Genomic DNA, 15,366 nt, shown 5'->3' with positions numbered 1-15,366 from the left:
TGTAATCAAACCGGTTCCTGTATAGTATCGCATCGAACCCGAAATTATCCGATTCATTCTGTAATCATCACACTGACAACTATAGTTACACTGGACAGGATATACAACACTGTTCATCACCCTGACAGCTATAGTTACACTGGACAGGATATACAACACTGTTCATCACCCTGACAGCTATAGTTACACTGGGCCAGGATATACAACACTGTTCATCACCCTGACAGCTATAGTTACACTGGACAGGATATACAACACTGTGTTACACTGGACAGGATATACAACACTGTTCATCACCCTGACAGCTATAGTTACACTGGACCAGGATATACAACACTGTTCATCACCCTGACAGCTATAGTTACACTGGGCAGGATATACAACACTGTTCATCACCCTGACAGCTATAGTTACACTGGGCAGGATATACAACACTGTGTTACACTGGACAGGATATACAACACTGTGTTACACTGGGCAGGATATACAACACTGTTCATCACCCTGACAGCTATAGTTACACTGGACAGGATATACAACACTGTGTTACACTGGACAGGATATACAACACTGTGTTACACTGGACCAGGATATACAACACTGTTCATCACCCTGACAGCTATAGTTACACTGGACAGGATATACAACACTGTTCATCACCCTGACAGCTATAGTTACACTGGACAGGATATACAACACTGTGTTACACTGGACCAGGATATACAACACTGTTTATGGATCTAATATATCAATATTAGTCTGCTTTATAGAAACATGGTGCTGTTGACCCCAATATAGTGAGGGGGGAGGTCTGAGAGGTCACTGCGTTTCTGTTTGTGTGTGTGTGTGTGTGTGTGTGTGTGTGTGTGTGTGTGTGTGTGTGTGTGTGTGTGTGTGTCTATTCTGAAAGCACTCAGGATTAGAGGCAGTGAGAGCAGCTGGACTTAATCTGCACCAGCACAGAGGCAGCTGTCACTCACAAAGAGACAGAGAGACTGACGGACAGAGAGACAGAGGCCGACAGACAGACATAGAGACCGACACAAAGACAGAGACAGACAGAGAAAGACAGACACAGAGACAGACAGACACAGACAGACAGAGACAGACAGAGACAAAGAAAGAGAGACAGAGAAAGACAGACAGACAGACAGACAGACAGACAGACAGACAGACAGACAGACAGAGACGGAAAGAGAGACCGACAGAGACGGACACAGGCAGAGACAGACCAGAAATCCTTTCACCAGTGGCACAGCTAGCTAACCCTAATCTGAGTTAAGCATCTCAGAGGCCACTCATTAGGTACCTAGGTAAAGGTCCCATCATCCTCTCTGATCACCAGTAATAGGTTTTAAACCTACCTAGTCTCCTCTATCCACTTAGACTATTACCGCTGATATACCGCTGATATACTGCTGTTATACCGCTGATATACCGCTGATATACCTCTACTATACCGCTGATATACCGCTGATATACCACTACTATACCGCTGATATACCGCTGATATACCACTACTATACCGCTGATATACCGCTGATATACCGCTGATATACCTCTACTATACCGCTGATATACCGCTGATATACCACTACTATACCGCTGATATACCGCTGATATACCTCTACTATACCGCTGATATACCGCTGATATACCACTACTATACCGCTGATATACCGCTGATATACCGCTACTATACCGCTGATATACCGCTGATATACCGCTGATATACCACTACTATACCGCTGATATACCGCTGATATACCACTACTATACCGCTGATATACCGCTGATATACCTCTACTATACCGCTGATATACCGCTGATATACCACTACTATACCGCTGATATACCGCTGATATACCTCTACTATACCGCTGATATACCGCTGATATACCACTACTATACCGCTGATATACCGCTGATATACCGCTACTATACCGCTGATATACCGCTGATATACCGCTACTATTCCGCTGATATACCACTGATATACCGCTGATATACCACTACTATACCGCTGATATACCGCTGATATACCGCTACTATACCGCTGATATACCGCTGATATACCGCTACTATACCGCTGATATACCGCTGATATACCACTACTATACCGCTGATATACCGCTGATATACCTCTACTATACCGCTGATATACCGCTGATATACCACTACTATACCGCTGATATACCTCTACTATACCGCTGATATACCGCTGATATACCACTACTATACCGCTGATATACCGCTGATATACCGCTACTATTCCGCTGATATACCACTGATATACCGCTGATATACCACTACTATACCGCTGATATACCACTGATATACCGCTACTATTCCGCTGATATACCACTGATATACCGCTGATATACCACTACTATACCGCTGATATACCGCTGATATACCACTACTATACCGCTGATATACCGCTGATATACCGCTGATATACCTCTACTATACCGCTGATATACCGCTGATATACCACTACTATACCGCTGATATACCGCTGATATACCGCTGATATACCTCTACTATACCGCTGATATACCGCTGATATACCACTACTATACCGCTGATATACCGCTGATATACCACTACTATACCGCTGATATACCGCTGATATACCGCTACTATACCGCTGATATACCGCTGATATACCACTACTATACCGCTGATATACCACTACTATACCGCTACTATACCACTACTATACCGCTGATATACCACTACTATTCCGCTGATATACCGCTACTATTCCGCTGATATACCGCTGATATACCACTGATATACCGCTACTATTCCGCTGATATACCGCTACTATTCCGCTGATATACCGCTGATATACCGCTACTATACCGCTGATATACCGCTACTATACCGCTGATATACCACTACTATACCACTGATATACCGCTACTATACCACTGATATACCACTACTATACCACTGATATACCTCTACTATACCACTGATATACCGCTACTATACCGCTGATATACCACTACTATACCACTGATATACCGCTACTATACCACTGATATACCACTACTATACCGCTGATATACCGCTACTATACCGCTGATATACCACTACTATACCACTGATATACCGCTACTATACCGCTGATATACCGCTGATATACCACTACTATACCGCTGATATACTGCTACTATACCGCTGATATACCGCTACTATTCCGCTGATATACCGCTGATATACCACTACTATACCGCTGATATACCGCTACTATTCCGCTGATATACCGCTACTATTCCGCTGATATACCGCTGATATACCACTACTATACCGCTGATATACCGCTGATATACCTCTACTATACCGCTGATATACCGCTGATATACCTCTACTATACCGCTACTATACCACTGATATACCGCTACTATTCCGCTGATATACCGCTACTATTCCGCTGATATACCGCTGATATACCTCTACTATACCGCTGATATACCGCTGATATACCTCTACTATACCGCTGATATACCACTACTATTCCGCTGATATACCGCTACTATACCGCTGATATACCACTACTATACCACTGATATACCGCTACTATACCGCTGATATACCGCTGATATACCACTACTATACCGCTGATATACCACTACTATACCGCTGATATACCGCTGATATACCGCTGATATACCGCTACTATTCCGCTGATATACCGCTACTATACCGCTACTATACCGCTGATATACCACTACTATACCGCTGATATACCGCTACTATACCGCTGATATACCACTACTATACCGCTGATATACCGCTGATATACCGCTGATATACCGCTACTATTCCGCTGATATACCGCTACTATACCACTACTATACCGCTGATATACCGCTGATATACCGCTACTATACCGCTGATATACCGCTACTATTCCGCTGATATACCGCTGATATACCGCTGATATACCACTACTATACCGCTGATATACCGCTGATATACCTCTACTATACCGCTGATATACCGCTGATATACCACTACTATACCGCTGATATACCTCTACTATACCGCTGATATACCGCTGATATACCACTACTATACCGCTGATATACCGCTGATATACCACTACTATACCGCTGATATACCGCTGATATACCACTACTATACCGCTGATATACCGCTGATATACCGCTGATATACCGCTGATATACCGCTGATATACCGCTGATATACCACTACTATACCGCTGATATACCGCTGATATACCACTACTATACCGCTGATATACCGCTGATATACCTCTACTATACCGCTGATATACCGCTACTATACCGCTGATATACCACTACTATACCGCTGATATACCACTACTATACCGCTACTATTCCGCTGATATACCGCTGATATACCGCTGATATACCACTACTATACCGCTGATATACCTCTGATATACCTCTACTATACCGCTGATATACCGCTGATATACCACTACTATACCGCTGATATACCGCTGATATACCTCTACTATACCGCTGATATACCGCTGATATACCACTACTATACCGCTGATATACCTCTACTATACCGCTGATATACCGCTGATATACCACTACTATACCGCTGATATACCGCTGATATACCACTACTATACCGCTGATATACCGCTGATATACCACTACTATACCGCTGATATACCGCTGATATACCGCTGATATACCGCTGATATACCGCTGATATACCGCTGATATACCACTACTATACCGCTGATATACCGCTGATATACCACTACTATACCGCTGATATACCGCTGATATACCGCTGATATACCACTACTATTCCGCTGATATACCACTGATATACCACTACTATACCGCTGATATACCGCTGATATACCACTACTATACCGCTGATATACCGCTGATATACCTCTACTATACCGCTGATATACCGCTGATATACCACTACTATACCGCTGATATACCTCTACTATACCGCTGATATACCGCTGATATACCACTACTATACCGCTGATATACCGCTGATATACCACTACTATACCGCTGATATACCGCTGATATACCACTACTATACCGCTGATATACCGCTGATATACCGCTGATATACCGCTGATATACCACTACTATACCGCTGATATACCGCTGATATACCGCTGATATACCACTACTATACCGCTGATATACCGCTGATATACCACTACTATACCGCTGATATACCGCTGATATACCGCTGATATACCGCTGATATACCACTACTATACCGCTGATATACCGCTGATATACCGCTGATATACCACTACTATACCGCTGATATACCGCTGATATACCACTACTATACCGCTGATATACCGCTGATATACCGCTGATATACCACTGATATACCTCTACTATACCGCTGATATACCGCTACTATACCGCTGATATACCGCTGATATACCGCTGATATACCGCTACTATACCGCTGATATACCGCTGATATACCGCTGATATACCACTACTATACCGCTGATATACCGCTGATATACCACTACTATACCGCTGATATACCGCTGATATACCGCTGATATACCACTGATATACCTCTACTATACCGCTGATATACCGCTACTATACCGCTGATATACCGCTGATATACCGCTGATATACCGCTACTATACCGCTGATATACCGCTGATATACCGCTGATATACCGCTACTATACCACTGATATACCTCTACTATTCCGCTGATATACCGCTGATATACCGCTGATATACCTCTACTATTCCGCTGATATACCGCTACTATACCGCTGATATACCGCTGATATACCGCTGATATACCTCTACTATTCCGCTGATATACCGCTGATATACCGCTACTATACCGCTGATATACCGCTGATATACCGCTGATATACCACTGATATACCTCTACTATTCCGCTGATATACCGCTGATATACCGCTGATATACCTCTACTATTCCGCTGATATACCTCTACTATTCCGCTGATATACCGCTACTATACCGCTGATATACCGCTACTATACCGCTGATATTCCGCTGATATACCGCTGATAAACCGCTGATATACCGCTGATATACCGCTACTATACCGCTGATATTCCGCTGATATACCGCTGATAAACCGCTGATATACCGCTGATATACCACTGATATACCGCTGATATACCGCTGATATACCACTACTATACCGCTGATATACCACTACTATACCGCTGATATACCACTACTATACCGCTGATATACCACTACTATACCGCTGATATACCCCTACTATACCACTACTATACCGCTGATATACCACTACTATACCGCTGATATACCCCTACTATACCACTACTATACCACTACTATACCACTACTATTCCGCTGATATACCACTACTATACCACTACTATACCGCTGATATACCCCTACTATACCACTACTATACCACTACTATACCACTACTATACCGCTGATATACCGCTGATATACCACTGATATACCTCTACTATTCCGCTGATATACCACTGATATACCACTACTATACCGCTGATATACCGCTGATATACCACTGATATACCGCTGATATACCGCTGATATACCGCTACTATACCGCTGATATACCGCTGATATACCACTACTATACCGCTGATATACCTCTACTATTCCACTGATATATCACTGATATACCGCTACTATTCCGCTGATATACCACTACTATACCACTACTATACCGCTGATATACCGCTGATATACCACTGATATACCTCTACTATTCCGCTGATATACCACTGATATACCTCTACTATTCCGCTGATATACCACTGATATACCGCTACTATTCCGCTGATATACCACTACTATACCACTACTATACCGCTGATATACCGCTGATATACCACTGATATACCTCTACTATACCGCTGATATACCACTGATATACCTCTACTATTCCGCTGATATACCACTGATATACCGCTACTATTCCGCTGATATACCACTACTATACCACTACTATACCGCTGATATACCGCTGATATACCACTGATATACCACTACTATACCGCTACTATACCGCTGATATACCTCTACTATACCGCTGATATACCTCTACTATACCGCTGATATACCACTGATATACCGCTACTATTCCGCTGATATACCACTACTATACCACTACTATACCGCTGATATACCGCTGATATACCACTGATATACCTCTACTATTCCGCTGATATACCACTGATATACCTCTACTATTCCGCTGATATACCACTACTATACCACTACTATACCGCTGATATACCGCTGATATACCACTGATATACCACTACTATACCGCTACTATACCGCTGATATACCTCTACTATTCCGCTGATATACCACTACTATTCCGCTGATATACCGCTGATATACCACTACTATTCCGCTGATATACCACTACTATACCGCTGATATACCACTGATATACCGCTGATATACCGCTGATATACCGCTACTATACCACTACTATACCGCTGATATACCACTGATATACCGCTACTATTCCGCTGATATACCACTACTATACCACTGATATACCGCTGATATACCACTACTATACCACTGATATACCGCTGATATACCACTGATATACCGCTACTATTCCGCTGATATACCACTACTATTCCGCTGATATACCACTACTATACCACTACTATACCGCTGATATACCGCTGATATACCACTGATATACCACTGATATACCGCTGATATACCGCTACTATACCACTACTATACCGCTGATATACCACTGATATACCGCTGATATACCGCTGATATACCGCTGATATACCGCTACTATACCGCTACTATACCGCTACTATACCGCTGATATACCGCTGATATACCACTACTATACCGCTGATATACCCCTACTATACCACTACTATACCGCTGATATACCACTACTATACCGCTGATATACCCCTACTATACCACTACTATACCGCTGATATACCACTGATATACCGCTGATATACCCCTACTATACCACTACTATACCGCTGATATACCGCTGATATACCCCTACTATACCGCTGATATACCGCTACTATACCGCTGAACCATAAGGTTCAGTAGTAGCAGATGTATCCTGTCTTTAGGTCAGGGATGACTGCAGGCTTTTGTTCCAGCCAAGCATAGTAACACATCTATTCCAATCAATACTTCTATTGGTACAATCAGGGGGATTAGCATACACACTGGCCTGCTGCGGATAAGAGTGGTCAACCCTGTGTGTGTGTGTGTGTGTGTGTCTCTAGTTACCTTGGGCAGGCATAGACACTTGACCTACACATTAGCCTAGGCCTACACACTGAGCTGCTGTGTGTGTGTGTGTGTGTGTGTGTGTGTGTGTGTGTGTGTGTGTGTGTGTGTGTGTGTGTGTGTGTGTCTAGTTACCTTGGGCAGGCGTAGACACTTGGACGACACCTCATACTCTATGTATGCCTCCTCATGTCCCGTCCTTCCTTTTCCTCCCTCTGTATAACACAGCTCCTGGGCCCTCTGCAGCGACGCGTCCAGCTCTGACATCCCATAAACACAGAGCGCCGAGCGACCCGTCGCCGTGGGCGTCGACGCCTGCCCCGCCGCCATGGCAACGAACAGCGCCGGCCGCCCCTGGTGTTCGGCGGGGGAAGCCCCCTGGGCGAGATTGTAACCGCCGGAACATTCCAACGGAACCTCCACGTAGGAGTAGAAGCTCCGGTCCCCGGCGCAGAGACGAGAAACGTAGGTCCGGTACTCCTTCCTGTGCCACATATCCCTCCGCGAGAACAGGAAGTAGACGTGGTCGCTGTGGTTAAACGCTGATATGAAGTTGTTGTTGTACTCGGAGTAGCTCCCGACAACCAGCTTCCCTAGTTCTTCGTCTTGAGAGAAGGCCTGGCGGGAGGGGGAGGAACTGGGGGATAGACGGCGCGTTGTGATTGGTGGGATGTCGCTGGGGCCTTTACTAGTGTAGCCACGCCCCACTAGCATCAGCCCCACCCCCTTCTGGTTCAAGATCACGCCCACGGTGGAGACGCGGGGGTCGTTGGCGGCAACGTACTGCGTGTCCACTGGGTTGGACGTCTGATAGAGCACCTCGGACACATTACCCAGACTCCTCTTGTCACAGATACCTTGGAACAATGTCCCGCATACGATCAGGCTCCTTGCCCCGACCTCTGACCCCACCGCGTCCACGCCTTCCTCCAGGAGCAGGATCTTATTGGTGTTGGGGGTGACCCGGGCGGTGGGGCAGTCCTTGGGGACTATGGGGGGCAGGCATTCAGGACTGTCTAGTTTGGGGCCAGTCTGACTGGAGGACAGCACCTAGGACAAGATGAGAGATAACACAGAGTAATGGCTGTTAGGGCGGCCGACAGCCTAGCGGTTAGTGCTTTGGGCCAGTAACCCGAAAGGTCTCTGGTTCAAATCCCAGCTCCAACAAGGTGAAAAATATTGTTGTTGTGCCCTTGAGCAAAGCATTTAAACCGTAATTGCTCCAGTAAGTGGCTCTGGATAAGAGCGTCTGCTAAGTGACTCAAATGTATGAAATAAAATGTGTTTTAATGGCACCCTATTCCCTCTACAGAACTACTGTTGATCAGGGCCCAAAGGGTCCATTGTAAAGGCAATAGGGGGCCATTTTAGGACCAAGCCTTTTGTTTGCGTTCACAGAACCGGTCAACAGAAAGTCATACACAAACACAGACAACAAAAACATATAGGGCTGGTTTCCCAGACACAGGCTAAACGCAGCACTAGACTGAAACGTAAGCTCAATGGATAATCTACATTGAAAGTGCTTTTTAGTCCATTTAGTCTTAATCTGTGTCTGGTAAGCCAGTACATAGAGAACCAGGTCCCAGACAGCCAGGGCCCAGACAGCCAGGGCCTAGAGAGCCAGGGCCTAGAGAGCCAGGGCCTAGAGAGCCAGGGCCCAGAGAGCCAGGGCCCAGACAGCCAGGGCCCAGAGAGCAAGGGCCCAGAGAGCCAGGGCCCAGAGAGCCAGGGCCCAGAGAGCCAGGGCCCAGACAGCCAGGGCCCAGAGAACCAGGGCCCAGACAGCCAGGGCCCAGAGAACCAGGGCCCAGACAGCCAGGGCCCAGACAGCCAGGGCCCAGAGAACCAGGGCCCAGACAGCCAGGGCCCAGAGAGCCAGGGCCCAGAGAGCCAGGGCCCAGAGAACCAGGGACAAGACAGCCAGGGCCCAGACAGCCAGGGCCCAGACAGCCAGGGCCCAGACAGCCAGGGCCCAGACAGCCAGGGCCCAGAGTGCCAGGGCCCAGACAGCCAGGGCCCAGATAACCAGGTCCCAGACAGCCAGGGCCCAGACAGCCAGGGCCCATATAACCAGGGCCCAGATAACCAGGTCCCAGACAGCCAGGGCCCAGACAGCCAGGGCCCATATAACCAGGTACCAGACAGCCAGGGCCCAGTGTTTCAAAAGTTATCTGGATTTTGCCTATTGGATAGGATTAAATGCATAGAGCTAGAATGCATAGAACAGAGGAATCATTGACTTGAATGGGGGACTCGTGAAGGATATACTACGAAGGAAGCTAGATCTACTCAGGGTTTTCTAAAGCTAACCAGCTTTAGTTAACTTCACATTCCAGCTCAGGCTTCATCTATACTACGACGGTGGATACTGCTTGTCCGCCTGCTGCTAACTCTAGCAGGCTTGTAACTGCTGAACTCAAACATCAATCCACGGACGAGTCAGTGCCACATCTGGTTTTACTCGTTTAATTTGACACTATCTAGGTTTCCATCCAATTGGCGACAGATTTCCCTGCGAATATTTTAAAATCTAAAAATTTTAAAAACAATATGCGCATTTTCCCACCAGAGATGCTTCCATCAAATTGACTTGTTGCGGATAAAAGAATGTGTGATGACGTTGTGCAAACAAAGATAACTTCTGCGGTTAAATTCTCAGGTACCGAATAAAACACTCCAAGTGAAATGGGTTTTACACTCTAATGAAGGTTCTCTAACAAAACATGTTTATATAGCGAGTTTGCCCACTGGTACTGTCATGATGAGGTGCTGTTGGCTGGAGGACACCTATAGCCCACTGGTACTGTCATGATGAGGTGCTGTTGGCTGGAGGACACCTATAGCCCACTGGTACTGTCATGATGAGGTGCTGTTGGCTGGAGGACACCTATAGCCCACTGGTACTGTCATGATGAGGTGCTGTTGGCTGGAGGACACCTATAGCCCACTGGTACTGTCATGATGAGGTGCTGTTGGCTGGAGGACACCTATAACCTACTACATGATGAGGTGCTGTTGGCTAGAGGGCACCTATAACCTACTACATGATGAGATGCTGTTGGCTGGGGGACACCTATAGCCCACTGGTGCTGTCAGGATGAGGTGCTGTTGGCTGGAGGACACCTATAACCTACTACATGATGAGGTGCTGTTGGCTAGAGGGCACCTATAACCTACTACATGATGAGGTGCTGTTGGCTAGAGGACACCTATAACCTACTACATGATGAGGTGCTGTTGGCTGGAGGACACCTATAACCTACTACATGAGGAGGTGCTGTTGGCTAGAGGACACCTATAACCTACTACATGATGAGGTGCTGTTGGCTAGAGGACACCTATAACCTACTACATGATGAGGTGCTGTTGGCGGGATGACACCTATAACCTACTACATGATGAGGTGCTGTTGGCTAGAGGGCACCTATAGCCCACTGGTACTGTCATGATGAGGTGCTGTTGGCTAGAGGGCACCTATAGCCCACTAGTACTGTCATGATGAGGTGCTGTTGGCTAGAGGGCACCTATAACCTACTACATGATGAGATGCTGTTGGCTAGAGGGCACCTATAGCCCACTGGTACTGTCATGATGAGGAGGTACTGTCATGATGAGGTGCTGTTGGCTGGAGGACACCTATAGCCCACTGGTACTGTCATGATGAGGTGCTGTTGGCTGGAGGACACCTATAACCTACTACATGATGAGGTGCTGTTGGCTAGAGGGCACCTATAACCTACTACATGATGAGATGCTGTTGGCTGGGGGACACCTATAGCCCACTGGTGCTGTCAGGATGAGGTGATGTTGGCTGGAGGACACCTATAACCTACTACATGATGAGGTGCTGTTGGCTGGGGGACACCTATAACCTACTACATGATGAGGTGCTGTTGGCTAGAGGACACCTATAACCTACTACATGATGAGGTGCTGTTGGCTGGAGGACACCTATAACCTACTACATGATGAGGTGCTGTTGGCTGGAGGACACCTATAACCTACTACATAATGAGGTGCTGTTGGCTGGAGGACACCTATAACCTACTACATGATGAGGTGCTGTTGGCTAGAGGGCACCTATAGCCCACTGGTACTGTCATGATGAGGTGCTGTTGGCTAGAGGGCACCTATAGCCCACTGGTACTGTCATGATGAGGTGCTGTTGGCTAGAGGACACCTATAACCTACTATGGATCATTTTTATTTGTCAAACGGCAGTCAAGCGTTGATCATCAGCAGAATAAAACCCTCGATGTGTATTGGAAAGGAGCATCACTGTGCACTTTCACCACCCTGGGAAGTTCATCCTCATTTCTTTAATGTGTAGTTGAATAAACTGCAAGCTTTCCCAACGAGTCGTAGTGGGAGGACCCCACGACGATGGTCACCTGAAGCTTTTCCACTGATATTTCTCACATTAATTCATTTTACCGACACAAAAAGATACCACCTTGTCTGGCGTGTTTTGTTCTGTCGACATATGAAAGGTTTCTAGAAGAATGTTCTGTTTTCAGCATGCCTGCCAATTAAATGTTTTATCCGACGTGCTTTACTCGCATAAAAAGGCCGGATGGCAACCTGGTTACGGACCTGGTTACGGAGGGCAACCTGGTTACGGACCTGGTTACGGAGGGCAACCTGGTTACGGACCTGGTTACGGATGGCAACCTGGTTACGGATGACAACCTGGTTACGGATGACAACCTGGTTACAGATGACAACCTGGTTATGGATGACAACCTGGTTACGGAGGGCAACCTGGTTACGGATGGCAACCTGGTTACGGACCTGGTTACGGAGGGCAACCTGGTTACGGATGACAACCTGGTTACGGATGACAACCTGGGTTACGGATGGCAACCTGGTTACGGACCTGGTTACGGAGGGCAACCTGGTTACGGATGGCAACCTGGTTACGGATGACAACCTGGTTACGGATGACAACCTGGTTACGGAGAACAACCTGGTTACGGAGGGCAACCTGGTTACGGAGGGCAACCTGGTTACGGAGGGCAACCTGGTTACGGAGGGCAACCTGGTTACGGATGACAACCTGGTTACGGATGACAACCTGGGTTACGGATGACAACCTGGGTTACGGATGGCAACCTGGGTTACGGACCTGGTTACGGAGGGCAACCTGGTTACGGATGGCAACCTGGTTACGGATGACAACCTGGTTACGGATGACAACCTGGTTACGGAGGGCAACCTGGTTACGGAGGGCAACCTGGTTACGGATGACAACCTGGTTACGGATGGCAACCTGGTTACGGACCTGGTTACGGAGGGCAACCTGGTTACGGATGACAACCTGGTTACGGATGACAACCTGGTTACAGATGACAACCTGGTTACGGATGACAACCTGGTTACGGAGGGCAACCTGGTTACGGAGGGCAACCTGTTACGGACCTGGTTACGGAGGGCAACCTGGTTACGGAGGGCAACCTGGTTACGGATGACAACCTGGTTACGGATGACAACCTGGTTACGGATGACAACCTGGTTACGGACCTGGTACGGAGGGCAACCTGGTTACGGTTGGCAGGACCTGGTTACGGATGACAACCTGGTTACGGAGGGCAACCTGGTTACGGACCTGGTACGGAGGGCAACCTGGTTACGGATGGCAGGACCTGGTTACGGAGGGCAACCTGGTTACGGATGACAACCTGGGTTACGGATGACAACCTGGGTTACGGATGGCAACCTGGTTACGGACCTGGTTACGGAGGGCAACCTGGTTACGGATGACAACCTGGTTACGGATGACAACCTGGTTACGGATGACAACATGGGTTACGGATGGCAACCTGGTTACGGACCTGGTTACGGAGGGCAACCTGGTTACGGATGACAACCTGGTTACGGAGGGCAACCTGGTTACGGAGGGCAACCTGGTTACGGAGGGCAACCTGGTTACGGAGGGCAACCTGGTTACGGATGACAACCTGGTTACGGATGTCAACCTGGTTACGGACCTGGTTATGGATGGCAACCTGGTTACGGATGGCAACCTGGTTACGGATGGCAACCTGGTTACGGATGACAACCTGGTTACGGATGACAACCTGGTCACGGAGGGCAACCTGGTTACGGATGGCAACCTGGTTACGGACCTGGTTACGGAGGGCAACCTGGTTACGGATGACAACCTGGTTACGGATGACAACCTGGTTACGGATGACAACCTGGTTACGGATGGCAACCTGGTTACGGAGGGCAACCTGGTTACGGACCTGGTACGGAGGGCAACCTGGTTACGGATGACAACCTGGTTACGGATGGCAACCTGGTTACGGAGGGCAACCTGGTTACGGACCTGGTACGGAGGGCAACCTGGTTACGGATGGCAACCTGGTTACGGATGACAACCTGGTTACGGATGGCAACCTGGTTACGGATGTCTTTGCGAGATAGAGGGAATGGGATTTCATTGGTCCTCAACTCGTGGTTCAGTCATTTCGTTAAGGGTAAGTGGAGTTAGCCCTGAGTTAGCCTGCCCTGGAGAAGGTTAGTTCTGAATGCAGGATAGTGGAGTTAGCCCTGAGTTAGCCTGCCCTGGAGAAGGTTAGCCCTGAGTTAGCCTGCCCTGGAGAAGGTTAGCCCTGAGTTAGCCTGCCCTGCAGCAGGTTAGCCCTGAGTAAGCCTGCCCTGCAGCAGGTTAGCCCTGAGTTAGCCTGCCCTGCAGCAGGTTAGCCCTGAGTTAGCCTGCCCTGCAGCAGGTTAGCCCTGAGTTAGCCTGCCCTGCAGCAGGTTAGCCCTGAGTTAGCCTGCCCTGCAGCAGGTTAGCCCTGAGTTAGCCTGCCCTGCTGAGTTAGCCTGCCCTGCAGCAGGTTAGCCCTGAGTTAGCCTGCCCTGCAGCAGGTTAGCCCTGAGTTAGCCTGCCCTGCAGCAGGTTAGCCCTGAGTTAGCCTGCCCTGCAGCAGGTTAGCCCTGAGTTAGCCTGCCCTGCAGCAGGTTAGCCCTGAGTTAGCCTGCCCTGCAGGTTAGTTATGAATGATTCGTTACCATAGAAATGTACCTGGCTAAAAGGGGAGCCACTTTCTTGGTAC

General features: G+C 47.7%; 1 protein-coding gene across 7 annotated transcripts in view; it reads right to left on the bottom strand.

Annotated features, from left to right (window-relative positions):
- Positions 1 to 15,366, bottom strand: part of plxnb3 (plexin B3) — a 308,336-nt gene that overhangs the window by 169,521 nt on the left and 123,449 nt on the right. For all 7 annotated transcript variants that reach the window (XR_005053403.1, XR_005053402.1, XR_005053404.1 and 4 more), the window contains exon 3: positions 8,438 to 9,352. Coding sequence is in view for 2 of the 7 variants with exons in the window: in XM_036989101.1 (XP_036844996.1) it covers positions 8,438 to 9,352 (915 nt within the window). In the remaining 5 variants the exon portion in view is untranslated. The remainder of the gene's footprint in view (positions 1 to 8,437; positions 9,353 to 15,366) is intronic.

This window comes from Oncorhynchus mykiss, chromosome 9 (genome assembly GCF_013265735.2).
Source record: "Oncorhynchus mykiss isolate Arlee chromosome 9, USDA_OmykA_1.1, whole genome shotgun sequence".
Classification (NCBI taxonomy): Eukaryota; Metazoa; Chordata; class Actinopteri; order Salmoniformes; family Salmonidae; genus Oncorhynchus; species Oncorhynchus mykiss.
This window is presented reverse-complemented; position numbering and strand designations above follow the sequence as displayed.